At 61.4% G+C, this 14,948-nt stretch overlaps 1 protein-coding gene across 1 annotated transcript; it reads right to left on the reverse strand.

The window, feature by feature from the left end:
- Positions 1 to 769: 769 nt before the first annotated feature.
- TADA2B (transcriptional adaptor 2B) lies at positions 770 to 14,887 on the reverse strand. The gene is made up of 2 exons (XM_061145439.1): positions 14,564 to 14,887; positions 770 to 3,269 (listed from the first exon to the last, which is right to left on the reverse strand). The coding sequence occupies exons 1-2, from the start codon at positions 14,831 to 14,833 to the stop codon at positions 2,256 to 2,258; spliced, it is 1,284 nt and encodes a 427-aa protein (XP_061001422.1). The 5' UTR covers positions 14,834 to 14,887; the 3' UTR covers positions 770 to 2,255.
- Positions 14,888 to 14,948: the final 61 nt, after the last annotated feature.

Here is a 14,948-nt window from a genome sequence, read left to right on the forward strand (position 1 = left end):
CCCTTGTAACAAAGGGTTCACACTTTTAACATAAATTATACATTCATTATGGTGTTTAAAAACAGTCAAGCCTAAATAAATTCTTCATACCATCGAGAAAAGACACACACACTGAAAACCTGCTTAAGCACAGAACTTCTCGTCTGACAGTTCTGGGCCGGGGCCACACACATTTTACAGGGAGCTTTTGCTTCTCAAGCTTAGTGAAAGTCTGGCAATCATTTTGTATAAAAATAGGACTTAAATTTAAAACCTCACCAAACTAGGAATCTGATGTAGAAAATCGGTCACACTGGAGTGGCTAAAGCTCACAGTTCTCACTTCAGCCCGCGTCCCAGTGACCTGCGAGGCCCCGCCCCGCGTGTCCGAAGCCTTGGGGGGCCCAAGTCCCTGAAGCACTAGCGGGTTCCCCGGGGGGCGCTGCACTGCTGCTCCAGGAACCCTGGCTGAGAACCCCTGGAGGGACGTAGCACCGTCTCCGCCTCTGCTCGGCGCAGACCGTGTCCATACTCTCATCAGCCGTGGTTACCCTGCGGGCGGTGCTCAAAAGTGACGCCACCGCCCGCTGCTTTACGGTCAGAGAGGTCCCGGGCTTGCGGTCAGGTCGCGGGGAGTGCTGCTCTGCCAGCATGCGACGCGGTTTACACCCATAGCCACGGACGACATGTTTGAGGGTCAGGCACTCAGTCCGACTCTCTGCAACTCCGTGGACGGTGGCCCGCCAAGGCTCCTCTGTCCGTGGGGGTTCTCCAAGGCAAGAATACTGGAATGGGTTGCCATTTCCTTCTCCAGATCTTCCCGACCCAAGGATTGAACCCAGGTCTCCTGCATTGCAGCTGGGTACCATCTGAGTCACCAGGGAAGCCCCCAATATACTTGAAGTGTATATTTAATGCTGGAAGTTCACCCTAGGGGACAGACAGAAGGATGTGAAAGGAAAAGGCACCATAATTAAGCTGTCCTTGGAAATGATGAGGTTTTTTTTTTTTTTCCTTTTTTCTCAAACACCTTCACTTCAGTGTAACTTCAAGCCCAAGCATTCTGGGAGGTAAACAGTCTGGTAGCTACGACGGATGAGAGGCAGGATGCGCCTCAGGACGACTGGAGGAGCACTGGGGTCTGGCCACTCCACGGACTCTACAGCAGGGCCTTGGACACGAGAGCCCCGGGCAGCTGGAGGACACACGACTCCTCAGGTTCCCGCGGAAGGCGCCGTGCCCATCACGGAAGGGCACCCCTGAGAGCCTCTCTGAACCCAGCTGGGCAGAGCCACGCCGGAGTCTGGCTCAAGGCAGCGGCCCCGAGAAGCAGTGCCCGGGCCTCCAGGCCACAAGGGCCCCTCTTGCCTAGCCCAGCGCCTGACACCACAAAAGACAAGACATGTGGCCAGTCTCAGAGAAAGAGGGGCTTGCCACTGGGGTGAGAACCCTGGAAGGAGCTGACCCAAAACCCAGAACTCCCAACTCTCAGTGAACTTCATTTAAAATGAGTTCTTCCAAGTAAAACACACGGCCAAGTTCTAAGCGCAGCGAGAAGCACCTCCAGGGGAGGAGGCCCCGCATCCCCCCGACACCGCGGTGAGCTCCCTCAAAGCGCCACTGCCAGCCGTCGTGGGGAAGCTCAGTTCGGCCAAACCATTCACCACCAGATTCCTCCAGGCCAGTCCCTAGGGATGCCCGTCCAGCCCTTTCCCGGCCTCTTCTCCTGCGCGGCCCGCGCCCTCCGCCTAAAGTGCCACCTGCCCGCCGCCACCGAGGGCAGCCGTGCGGAGCTCAGGTCACAGGGGTGAGCTGGCGGCCGGCAGGGAAGGGCTCCCCTCCGCCCATCTCACAGTCCTGTACCACTGGGAAGCAACAAAAAGAAAGTAAATTTCCCGATCTCATCATCATGTGTCCACACTGAACACTTAAAGGCAAATCCTCATCTTAAAGTACTACGTTTAGGGATTCAGTTAAAATATACATGGGTTTTGTCTTCCCCTTGATCCGACTGTTGCTATTGCTTCTTCAGAGGACCGTGAAAAGAATTGATACCCTAAAAAAAGAACTCGATTTGTTTAAAAAAAAGAGCAACAATGTGGGGTAGGGGTAGGGGGGGGCGGAAAAGCGTTTCCTCTCCCCCTCCCGCCCACCCCGTTTCGTTTTGGCTCACAAAGATTTTTTTTTTTTTTTCCCCTCTTCGCTGTCGGTGTGCTCTCGCGGGGACCATCCTCCATCTGTCCGTCCGTCCATCCCGGGCGCTCCAGGCGGCGGGCTTCAGGAGGCGTCCCTGGATATCCACCCGCTCTCGGTGAGGAAGTTCAGGATCCTCTTCTTGAGGACTTTGTCCAGGTAGCTGGGCAGGCGGCTCTTGGAGGGGATGCCCTGGCGCTTCTGCAGGTGGTCCTTGATGATGATGGTCTTCACGGTCACGTAGCGCGCGGGGCTCAGGTTGAGCGAGCTGCACAGAACCTTCTCGCGGTCCGACAGGAGCTCGAAGCCCGGCAGGTGCTCGATGGCCGCGAACTCGCCGTCTCGGCCCTCCTCCTTGCCCCGCTTGGCGCCCCCCGCCGCCGCGGCCGCCGCCGCAGCCGCCTTGTTCTCCTTGCGCTTCTCGCGCTTGTGCCGGGCCGCCTCGTACTCGGCCGACTCCTCCATCTTGGTGATGCCGTTGCGCCGGTAGCGCTGCAGCTCGCGGATCTTGGCGCGCAGCATCTTCTCCTTGTGCATGTTCTCGAACAGGTCGTCGAACTCCTTGCACGACATGAACTGGTAGAGCGGCCGCAGCTTCAGCCGCAGCTCCTTCTCCTCCTTGCTGACCTTGCGCCGCGCCGCCCGCTCCTTCTCCTTCTTGTCCTTGCCCAGGAAGGCGGGCACCAGGTTGTAGTCGCGCGCGATGTTCTTGCGCCGCTGCCGCTCGCGGAGCTTGCGCACGTACATGTCCACGTGCGCGCGCTTCAGCTCGATCTCCACGTCGTCGTCGTCGTAGTTGACCGAGAGCCCGCTGATGAGGGTCTCGGCGTCCTGGTCGTACTCGATCTCGTAGTCGTCCCGCAGCGGCATGTAGCCCAGCTGCTGCTGCTCGGCCACCGAGATGTCTAGGGGAGGCAAGGGGGTGGTGAGGCTGGGAGAGAGGGGGCCCCCACTGGGGCAGGTGTGGTCGGTCACCCGGTTGGGGATGGTGTCGGGGATGCAGGCCTTGCCCAGGTTTCCGTGGATGTACATGCTTACATAATGCTCCATCACTTCCTGGGGGGTCCGGGAAGCGCCGACGTGAGCTGCCATGTCCTCCTGCAGAGACAAGAAGCGATCAGAGCGTCAGGCGCAGGCTGGGCGGGGGCTCCCTAGGCAGCTCCACCCCGCGGCCCGCAGGCACCGTGATGTCTGTCCCCCACAGCCACTCTGGCTGGGCTGATCCCCTGGATGGAGGGAGAACCTTTGGGGAATCCACCCCCGGAGAAAGTCAGGAACCCAGAAAGGCGCCGATCCGCTCGGAGGGCCGAGCTGAAACCCACATCCCAGACCCCACCTCTTCTCCTGGTTCTCTTAAGAGGACAAGCAGAGGCCACCCGGGCTGGGGCCGCCCTGCCTCCCAGCAGTCTGGCTGCGAGCCTGACAGGCCTGGGTGGACAGCCAGAGCCCAGGGGGCCCCTGCTGGCCCTAGTGACCTCTCCACTCTGAACTAGGAGAACAGATGCGGCCCGGGGCCTTCCGACCAGGGAGGGAGGCTGGCTCACTGCACCGCCTGCGTCCCAACGCAAAGTGCCAGGCTCCGTCTCTGACGCCCCGGCCCTGGGCCGGTGTGTCCCTTCCCCGGCTGGCGGTCAGGTGACCCAGGAATCGGGCCCCTGGGGTCCAGCAAGCAGTGGGAGACCGACCCGGGCTGCAGGCAGGGGTCACGCCTCCAGAAGGGACCCGCCCTGCACGCAGGATTATTAATGGGAGGAAATTGTACAAGTCCCTCAATCTTTTCCTTCTGCCAAGAGGCCTCTTCCTTAAAGGGAACCGCTAAAGCCACTTGAGAAAGCAGCCGCCTGCAGTGTGCACTCGCTCCCAGCAGCCACTCCGCGCCCCGCCGGCCTCACTCCCCTGGCTCTGCCCAGAGACGCTCAGCGCCCCGCCACGGTCGGGATGGTCCCTGCACCCTCACAGGCAGAACGGGAGCCCAGGAAACCAGCCGGTCCCCTGGGGGGCTGACCCTGCCGACCAACCGGGCACAGAGGGGAGGAAGGTGTCAGGAAGCCCCTCAGAGTGACCAGACTGGCGTCCGCCCTGCCAGCCTCTCCCCACAGGGCGCCGCTCAGGTGGCAGAAAAGGCCACACCGGGACCCATCCTGCCAGGCCGCCTCTGTGCACAGTGAGGGGAAGCGGGGAATAGAGCTGAGAGCAGACCGTCTGCTGGAGAATCTACATGGTTCTTCCTTCAAAAACCTCTCTCAGCACCAAGTCTGCAGTTATCCTTTCCCAGGAAACGTTTTGTCCGAAAAAGCAAAAGCAAGTCTCAGCCATCACTACCGTCACCAGCTCCCAGATGGTGAGCCCACAGTCCTCACAGTAAAGGAACCAGGGGGCTCTGGGGGTCAGTAACGCTCTGCCGCAGCTCAGCCCACCCCAGCTGGTCCCAAGGAGCCTCCGGGACACACGTCCTTCCAGTAGGAAAGGCTGTGCTCGCCAGGGAGCCGGGGGCGGGGCACCACCGGCCTGCTCTGTGCTGCCCGCGCCAGGCCAGCAGCCAGGGTTGTGGGAGCCACGTCTGACCCTCGCCAGGGCCCCCCCAGTGTGGTGCGGCTCAGCGCGGGGGCCCCAGGCCTCGTCCAGTGTGGCCCTGCAGGAGAGCTCTGCCCTCCGAGAGGCCGCTGCCCCCTGGTGCCCCGGCAGCCTGCCCCCGGCGCCCCCCGGGTACTCGGCGAGGGGGAGACTCAGCCCGAGGGTGCGGCGGGAGGTTGAGCAGCGATCGGCGTCTGAGCGAACCGAGGCGTCCCCGTGACCTGTCCGGGGGTCTCTGTCAGCTCCCGCCGTGCGGACGGAGCAGGCAGGGGCTGTGTGGCCGTTCTCCGGCAAGGCTGCCGGGCCCTGTGAGGCCCCGCACGCGAGGGGCCAGGAGGCGCGGCCCGCCTGCGCTGTCACACTCCCTAAGGGCCCGGGACCGCAGCCCGGTGCCCAGGGCACGGAGCGGGGTGGCTGGGGGTGCTGGGAGGGAGGCCCTCCGCCGTCTGCCTTCTGAGGACTTGACGCTTTCCGCTGGATGCAGTTACTGCCCGTTCTGAAAACGAAGGGCAGTCCCGAGCATGAGAGAAGCAGGAGGGGGCACCTGGGCCGCTGGGGACCGCTGGGGGGCCAGGACGCGGGGCCGACCCCCACCACAGGCGCCCCGCATGCCCGCGCCAGCACTCCAGCGTGCCCCAGAGACAGGAGGAAGTGTGCACCCGGGGCAGCTGCCTCACGGCGGTCTGCGCGGGAATTGATTTCTGTGCCGACACTGAACTTCCTGCCCCAGGAGATGCAAAACGCTCACGTTCTGAGACGGAACGGGGAAGGAAGGTGGAGGTTCTGTGCACTAGTTTTTCACTTTTATCAGTAAAACTAAAAGGGACCTCTTTAAAGTTAAATTCTGCCTCAATTCTCTGTTTAAACAGGTCTAAGATTTTCATCAAAAATTACTTAAGTTGCTCAGCCGTGTCCGACTCTGTGACCCCATGGACTGCAGCACGCCAGGCTTCCTGTTCATCACCAACTCCTGGAGCTTGCTCAAACTCATGTCCATTGAGTCAGTGATGCCATCCAACCATCTCATCCTCTATCATCCCCTTCTCCTCCTGCCCTCAATCTTTCCCAGCATCAGGGTCTTTCCCAGTGAGTCAGCTCTTCGCATCAGGTGGCCAAAGTATTGGAGTTTCAGCTTCAGCATCAGTCCTTCCAAGGAATATTCAGGACTGATGTCCTTTAGGATTGACTTGTTGGATCTCCTTGCATCAAATATACATATATATACACACACACACACACACATATGTATACATATACATATAAAACACAGCATCCTTAAAAGAGAGGACCTCTGTTCCGGGAGGCAGCCCCTGCCCCCCAGGCAGCACACAGGGCGGTTGGTTCCTCGGGGCTCACAGGCAGGTTGCCCACCGCTCTGCGTCTTGCTCCATAAACGTCCGCGCTCCTGGGGCCTCCGCCCGTGGAGGCGGACGGCCTGGGATAAGAAGCCGGGCGGTCTCCACACACACAGGCTGGGTTTCCCCAGCCCTGCCAGGCAAGGGGCCGGATGGCCGTGGGCCCTGCGCCGCCACCTCGGTGAGCCAGCTCCTCTTCCATTAACACAGGGGTTTCTGGCTCCAGAGGGACCTGGGCGGTGGCTGTTCATGAAGCCACATCAGTGGGGCTGGTGCCCTGCACCCAGGTCCCCAGGACCCCGCATCGCCGACCACCTTAGCCACTGCCTAGGGGGAGGCTGCTACTCGGGGAGGCGCTGGGCAGTGACTGCTGAGAATCGACCCCGGGGACTGCCAAGTTAGCTCGATGCCGGTGAGAAAGGCCTGGGAAAGCCCCAGAGCCTGACTTCACGGGCTCTGAGACTGCGGGCCGTGACGGAAGGGGACGGCCCGGCTCTGACCCTAAGAGCCCAGGGAGCACACACAGGTTCCGGGAAGCGGTGACGGACACAGCCCGACGAGGACGGTCCACGCCGGCCGCTGGCCCGCATCCCACTCGTCTGGTCTCACGCCTCTGGTCCCCACTGTCAGCAGGTCACACCAGGGGGGACGGTCCCGTCCACGCCTCACAGCGGCCCGTGACGGCAGGGGGGACATGGGCAGTGGGGAGGTCCTGTCCCTCGCGTGTTCGAGGTCCAAGTTTTTTTGCTTCATCCAGATGGGTGGATGGACAGACGGGACTGCTGGGCGGGCAATGAGCAGCTGAAGTTTCGGGGAAAGAGACTTGAAGGGAAAGTTCAAGTACAAGTGAAATGAACAAGGCACACAGCTGTAGCTGAAGGGGGCCCCTCCCACCGCAGCTCGTGGTAACACCCGGGAAGCAGCCCAAAGTCTGCAGGCTTGTTTTCCTATACACAAACTTAAAAAAAAAAGACTCCCATCTTTAGAACAAGGTGAGGAGAGTTCGGTATGCTGATTCCTGGAGTCATTTGAAAAAGAAAGAAAACGCATCTCTGAGACGCTGCACCGGCCGTGAGATCACTGAAGGGAAAAGATGTAGGACAGTCCCACGGCGGGCTGGCCAGCTCCCGGGGGCGGCCTCGGGGGCTCTCCCCTCCGGCCGAGGCCGCCCCCGCCCTGTGACCCGGCCTCTGCCCACAAATGCCAGCTGCCCTCTCTGCCCAGAGCCTGGGGCCGGGCCTCGGGTCCTGCTCCAGGCCCCAACCCTTCACTGCTGAGTGACCTGGATGCGTCACTAACTTCTCTGCGCCTCCTGGTCGGGATTACGGGGGTGCTACTGCCTGCCACCACCACAGGACGGTCGGGGATTAAATGAGGTGATACTGGTGCTGGGCACGGCTTGGCCCATGGACGCTGGCTTTGTTATTCCTGCTTCCACGGCCTGTGTTCACCAAGGTCCCCTCCTCCAGGAAGGCTTCCGTGGTGCCCAGAGTGAGGCTCACGTCCTGGCTCCATCACTCACTGCCATGAGACGTGTGTCGTCTCGGCTCCTGCTGATCATCTGTAATTGCTCCTCTTAAGGGTCTTGTCAGGATAAAACACACCATCGTGAACAGCCACAGTCAACATGTACGACATTTACGGGTTTCACCTCATCTCATCCTCCGAGCAGCATCCCCCGCCTCCCAGATCGCGAGGACCACCTCGGGCGCGGCCACCCCCGGGACACAGGCCAGCTCTCGCCCACCCGCAGGCAGAGCCGTGCCAGCAACCCCTTTCCGGATGGACCAGCTCACAGGCGTGCAGCCTCGGTGCCCTCTCTGACCCCCCGGACGTGTGGGGGACACCGCGGGACCCACTTCTTGCCGGTGCAGAACATCCAGTCCCATCTCTGCGCGAACCAGCGCCTTTACCAGGACGACTCGTTCATGTCACAGAGCACCCCTCCCATGCAGGTCGGTCGGCGGGGCTGCTCTGGAGCACCCCGAAGGGAGCACGTCCCTTCCTGACCAGCCTTGTGTCTGCCTGGGGGGGTGGAGGCCGGGAGGCTGGCTTCGTTCCGAGGCTCCAGGGCCAGGCCTGGGAGGGGCGAGCGTGCTACATCCCCCCAGGGAGACATGGCTCCTGCTTCCTCGTTCTTTAAAGGAAGAAGCCTCAAGAGGACAGAAGCAACCAGAGGGCCCACCATGTGGGCAGCTGGGGTAGAGACCCCGGGGGGCAGCCAGGACGCTGCAGGGCCTGGGGGGATGGGGTGAGGAGGGGGCAGAAAGAGCCGTCTGCCGGGACAGGAAAGCGCGGGGTCCAAGGCCGAGGAGGGGGCGGTGGGCCCGCAGGACCGGGTGAGGTCAGAGCCGTGGGCCCAGGAGGGCGCTCCAGGCTGACTGCCCCCGAGGACCCAACCTGGGCTCTGGACTCGGACCCGGGCCTGCAGACCCACCGGCCGCCCGCGTGCTCCAATGTGCATGCACCTCCCCGCGGCTGGGACTCTGGTCCAGCACACCCACACGGGGCCCTGGATGCGGCCGCTTCCTTCTCCAGCCCAGCCGGTCACCTTTTACAGTGAAAAGAATGCCCGCCGGCCTCTCGAGCACTGGGAAGACGCCCTGGGCCAGCCGCCTGCATCTCCAGACCCTCCCCCTGCCCTCCAGCCCAACCCGCCCCGCTCCATGCTGGCCGGTCAGGGCCAGCTGCCACGATAACTGGTCTCCCGTGCATCCTTCCAGGCCAGTGGCCCCTCCAAGTGCCCTGTGTCCCTGGGCCACCGCTTCCATTTGACGGGTCTCTTTTTTTTTAAAGCTAGAAAGCTCCATAAGCCTCCGCTCTGTCCCAGGGTCCCCGTCCTCTTCCCTGAACTCAGGATTCAGCCGCTCAGACCTGTGACCGCCCCTCACGGGGACTAAAGCCTCTCAGGTCAAATCAGGCTACACTTGTGAGACAGCTTTACGAAGCCACGGGCCCCTCTGCAAAAACCGCATGGCGGGTCCTCCAGGAACACACAGGATTACCTCACCATCCAGCAATTCCACCTCCTGGTGTTTACCCGAACTAACAAGGACTCCAGCGCTATCTGGACACCTGTGTTCACCACAGAAGCACCCCCGAGAGCCAGGGCCCATCCAGACGACCAGATAAACCAAGTGTGGTCCGTCCACACCGCGGACTGTTACTCAGCCTCAAGCACGAAGGAGGTTCTGACACCCGCTACAATACTGGCCAAGCCGGGATGTTATCCGAAGAAACAAGGCAAAGAGCTCAGACAGTGTGCGAACCCACTTAGGTGAGGTCCCTAGACAGGTAAACCCACAGCGACACCAACGAGAACAGCAGCTAAGAGGGGCTGCGGGAGGCGGAGACGGGGTTAGTGTTTAACGAGGACTGACTTTCTGTTCGTGAAGACGAGAGTTCCAGCCAGTGGTGACGCCCCCCAGCAGCACTAATGCGCTCCATGCCCCTGAACTGGACACTCACAAGTGGTTAAGATGGCGAACTTTACATCATGCATCAGTTCGGTCACTCAGTCACGTTCGACTCCTTGCGACCCCACGGACGGCAGCACACCAGGCCTCCCTGTCCATCACCAACTGCCGGGGCTTGCTCAGACTCAGTTCCATTGAGTCGATGATGCCATCCAACCATCTCATCCTCTGTCGTCCCCTTCTCCTCTTGCCTTCAATCTTTCCCAGCATCAGCGTCTTTTCCAATGAGTTAGTCCTTCACATCAGGTGGCCAAAGTATTGGAGATTCAGCATCAGTCCTTCCAATGAATATTCAAGCCTGATTTCCTTTAGGATTGACTGGTTTGATCTCCTTGCAGTCCACTGTATGTCTAATGTATACATAAAGTGTATACTATGTATACATAAAGTATGTGTATACATGGATACATGTATCTAATATATACATAAAGTATACACTGGATACATGTACCCATGTAAATATATATTTTATGTATGCATTAGGTATATGTAATATATACTTTACCACAATAAAAATATATACATTTTTCAAATAGTAAAAGTTTTACAAGTCGCATGCCTTACTCTAGCTACACCGGTGCTTCTTAAAGGGTCCCTGGGTCAGCAGCAGCATCACCTGGGAACCTGTTGGAACTGCGGACTCTCACGCCGCCCCCTGACCTACTGACTTCAGAAGGGTGGGGTGGCGGGGGAGAAGGACAGGACTGTGCTTAAGGAGCCTCCCAGGGTTTTCTCAATCACTCTGAGAGTTTGAAAACCACTTGCTCAGGGACTGGCTTTCCCTGGTGCTCCGGCAGACTCCATGCTCCCTCAGCAGGGCTGCAGGTTCAACCCCAAGCCAGGGAACTAGGGCCCACAGAACCAGCCCCCCAAACAACAAAGGCCCCGCTCTGCATAACTCTCTGACCTCTAGCTGGCTTCTCCACCCAAGCTCTTCCCTGCCCCTCCTTGATGGCGATTAAGACCCCCGCTCTCAGGAAGCTGACAGGATGAACTGACCCATTCCCCACCAACGCACAGAAGGCCTCCACCCTGCCGAGGAGAAGCGCGCTGAGAACTCACTGCATCAGAGCCCCGGACTCTCTGTAACCACTGCATCCAGGCCTCACCCGCGGACGCTCTGCGTGTAGCATGGGGTCCAGCACAACGTGGGTCCTGAGCGAGTGCCAGACGATGAAGGCACACAGCGCGTCCGCGTCACCCAGCCTGCCGGGCCCCACTGTCATCCACGCAGGGAGAGCCCTTGTTCATGACGTTCCGCCTGCCTCCGGTAATCAGCCTGAACGTACGTTCACAGCACAAGGCCTCGCAGAGTCCACAGACCACTCCACGTCCTTTTTCAACTTGAAATCGAGCTTCGGGGCCAGCGTGAACCCCACCTGCCCCTGGAGTCCTCCTGACCACCGGAGGTGGGGGCGCCCAGGCTTCCCTAAAACTGGTCGATGCTCCAGCAACCAACCAACGAATGCGCGGCACCGTGGGAAAGTGCAGCCTGGCGTTCACATCCGTGCTCGCGTCCCCTGGGGTCCGTGTCCTCCAACCCCGAACCTGCACAGTGCCCAGCACGCAACCAGTGGCCCGGGACGAGGCAGCTCAGAACCCACGGTGCTAGGACGTGGTGGGCCCAGTGAAGTCTGAGCTCTTGCCTGGCCTCCCGTCACAGGTGTCAGCCCCTCACCCCCGTCCTCTCTGCTGCTCGTCCCAAACCCTCCTGGCCTTGCAGCTGGCACCCACAGCCAGGCCCGGACCCTGGGACACGCTGTGAGCAAACGGTCCAGACTTCAGCAGGGCCTGTCCCCACGGAGTCCCCACAACCCCGTGCCCACATGTACCACCAGAGAAATCACAACGGTCTCGCCTGCCTCTGCATCACTGTCCCCACACGCACACCCGCCCGTGGGACCCGGTCCCTGTCCCTCAGCCCCGGCCCCCTTATTCACCCCCCACCCAGTCGGGTCAAGACCCGGCTCCAGCCAGGAGCACGCAGCAGGAGGTTAAGCCCCGGCTCTGGCCTCACCACGTGGAAGCCGGGGTCTGCACCAGGGCCTTCCATTCTCGGGATCGCTGTTCTTCAACCAAGAACCAGCCCACAGCCTGCTGAGAGGAGCACGCAGACACGCGTGCAAAGCGCCTCACCCAGAGCCCGCACCTGCTGACGGCGGCCTGCGTGGGACACACGGCTCGGGGCTCACACCTGGAAACAGCCCGCATCTCAGCACTGCAGAGGAGCCTCTGAGGAAGCAGAGCGAAGCTCAGGGCAAAGGCGCCCCAGAGAGCAGAGGGAGAGATGGGAGAGCCACGCCCCGGCCTACCCGTGGACCTCCGACCCCAGACCCCAACGCCTGCTGAGCAGGGAGAAGCCCCTGGCTTTGTCTCTTGGAGCAGCTGAGCCTGCTGCCGGCCCAGAGTCGGAACCTGCCTTTCAGCACGCTTTCCAGATGGTTCGCGTGCAAGTTAAAGTAGTACTGCTCTCAGAGCACCCTCCCGGCCTCCCTCGGCATCTACAGTACATCTTTTAGTCCCGGGCTCACTTTTCAGGTATTTTCCGCAGAGCTGCAGGGGAGGAAGTGCTGACGGGGCGGCTCGGAGCACAGACTCGGACACCAAACGATTCGGCCCGAAGCCTGTGGCACAGACCTGTGCTGGGAGGCTCTCACAAGGAACCACGCGAGCTCAGCACAGGGCCCGGCACCCAGCGAGCCTCTCGGTCCATGCCAGCTATTTTTAGCGGCAACTGCAGAGATAAGAGCTGCAAAAATGAAGCGGGGAAGGGAAGTCTCTCTGAAGCACTGATATGGGAGCAGAAAGACCAGTCACAAACCATGATTGGGGGGGTCGGGGAGTGGGGAGCACTCTCAACAGAACAAATAACAAATGATCAAAAGGATCCCAGGGTAGGTAGACGCTGAAAGGCCCTGCAGGCCCTCAAGTTTCATCTCCGTAGAACTGGAAGCCGCTGCAGGCTGACGGGAGGTGACCTGTCCTCAGACACAGCTCCAATCCTGCTTCCTGGAACGGGCTGCAGGGCTCAGGGACCAAGCAGAGAGGCCAGTCTGGAGGCTCCAGGAGCCGTCAGGCAAGAGATGGACACCAGCCTGCGCTGAGGCTGTGAGAAGAGGCTAGCTTCTGGAAGATTCTGAAGATAGAGCTGCCGCTGAACTGGACCCGGAAGAAGGCCCTGAGGATGATACTTCATTTGCAGCCCAAGGAGCCAACCGATCAAGGTGTGAGATTTGGGTCAAGGGAAGTGGAGGAGTCCAGGGAATACGCACCGGGATGGCAGGGATGGGTTTGCAACCGGAAGCTGGACCTCAGGACCAGCCCGCCACAACCCTGTAACGCCCATGAAGGCCAGGCTGACACCGTTCCTTCCACACTCCTTCACCGTCACAGGACGCACATGGAGCAGAGACCACACACGTCCATGGACAGCGCTTCAGGACCAAGTGAGGGGGGTCCGGGGGGTGGCCTCCGTGATGCTGGCACTCAGCTGAGAACTGGGAGCAGTGTCTCTAAGGAGCTGGGAGAGGCTCGAGATTCCAGGGCTGCGGAATGGGCACGGGTCCCCGAAGACGGGCTCGCTTGACCGACAGAAAAAACCTAACCTAAATACAGGCAGGGCAGGTTTGGGGACGCGGGGAGAAGCGTGGAACGTCTCCAACGGCAAGCCCAGGAGAAGGGGCCGGCGGTCGGGCCCCAGCATCTGTGGGCTCAACCCTGCTCCGACATTTTAGACAAGGGACAGAGTATGGGATGATTCTGGTGGCCTGGGAGGATTCTGGAACAATCCCCCCCACCCCCCGTGGATAGCGAGGGACGGCTGTGCTGCTGGAGAAGTGGTTCGGGGAGCTGGGGGACCACCACATGGAAGGGTCTGGAAAGAGGAGGGAGTGGGCTCCCGTCTCTCCCCCCGCACTTCTCACAACGCCTGGAGGTGACCACACATCCCTAGTGGTTATGGGCCAAAAGCCAGCCAGGCCTTCTCCTTCTAACACGGCCGAAAGACTCCTCTTGCAGAGTGCAAAGAACACTCAGAGACCACCTGGGGAAGAGCCACCACATGCCTCTCTCTCCAGAGCCCGATGTGGACGAGTGCAGTCCAGCTGTGCTCTCCCTGGGATAAACGTCCCCAAAGAAACCTCCTGAGAGAAAGTGAAGTCGCTCAGTCGTGCCTAACTCTGCGACCCCGTGGATGGTAGCCCACTGGGTTCCCCTGTCCATGGGGATCCTCCAGGCAAGAATACTGGAGTGGGTTGCCATTTCCCTTCTCCAGGGGATCTTCCCAACCCAGGGATCAAACCCCGGGGTATCCCACACTGCTGGGGCACTCTTTACCAACTGGGCCCCCAGTGGAGAGACCCAAATGCAAAAGGTCAGGCATGGCCCGGTCCATGCGCTCCACCGCAGAACCCACTCAGCCCAGGTCACACGAAGCCCGGGGTGTCGCGGGGACGCAAGGGTCAACAAGTGCCTGGCAGGGGCCACAAGGCCACAAAGTGAGTGGTGGCAGCGGCGGTGAGGGTGGCCAGGAGGACCAGGAGCGCCTGCCTGCAGGGCAGAAGGCGTAGAGAGGAGCTGCTCTGGCCTTCAGCACACTGTCCTCCAGGCAAAACCCACTCCTTCCTGGGCCGCCCTACTGCTGTCAAGGCTCAGAGCCGCCCGTGTCCCCCTGACTCCCTTCTGGGGAGTCCCCGGCGGGGCGCCGGGCTTCGCCCAAGGGGTGCACTAGGCAGACACCCGCAGAGGTCACCCCAAAAGGCTTGGGAAAACGGCCCGGGGGTGGGGGGTGGGGGGCAGTCAGCCCGATTCCCGCCCCCCCGCCCCGCTACTTCCTGCTGTGTGACCTTGGGCGGCTGGCTCACCCTCTCTGTGCGCCTGGCCCTGCCCCGGGAGGCGGGCGCGGGCCCCTATCCCCCGCCCATGGCCACCCCCCGCGCCCTCGCGGCGCCCGCACCCCCGCAGGTGCGCCCGGGGCCCCGCCGCTCACCCAGTTCCCGAAGCCGAACTGCTCGATGGCATCCAGCAGCAGCTGCTCCTCGCGGCTGGTCCAGCCGCCCTCGGCCTCGGGCCCCCAGAGCGTGAAGCGCCCGCCGTCCACCAGCTGGTAGCCGTGGTAGCGGCGGTGGTGGCCGATCTCGGCGCCGGCGGAGAAGCACTCGGGGCACAGCTCGATGTCCTGGCACTCGGTGCAGCGGAAGCGCAGCGGGCTCACCTCGGCCAGGCAGTACACGCAGTACTTCTTGCCGAGCTCCGCCATCTTCCGCCGCCGGGGCCCCGCCGCCCCGCGCTCCAGCGAAACCGCCGCGGCCGCCGCCGCCGCGGCCGCCCCGCCCCAGGCGCCCGCTGCAGCCGGCCTGCCGGGCCGCGCGTCC

The sequence above is a fragment of the Dama dama genome, chromosome 6, assembly GCF_033118175.1.
Source record: "Dama dama isolate Ldn47 chromosome 6, ASM3311817v1, whole genome shotgun sequence".
NCBI lineage: Eukaryota > Metazoa > Chordata > Mammalia > Artiodactyla > Cervidae > Dama > Dama dama.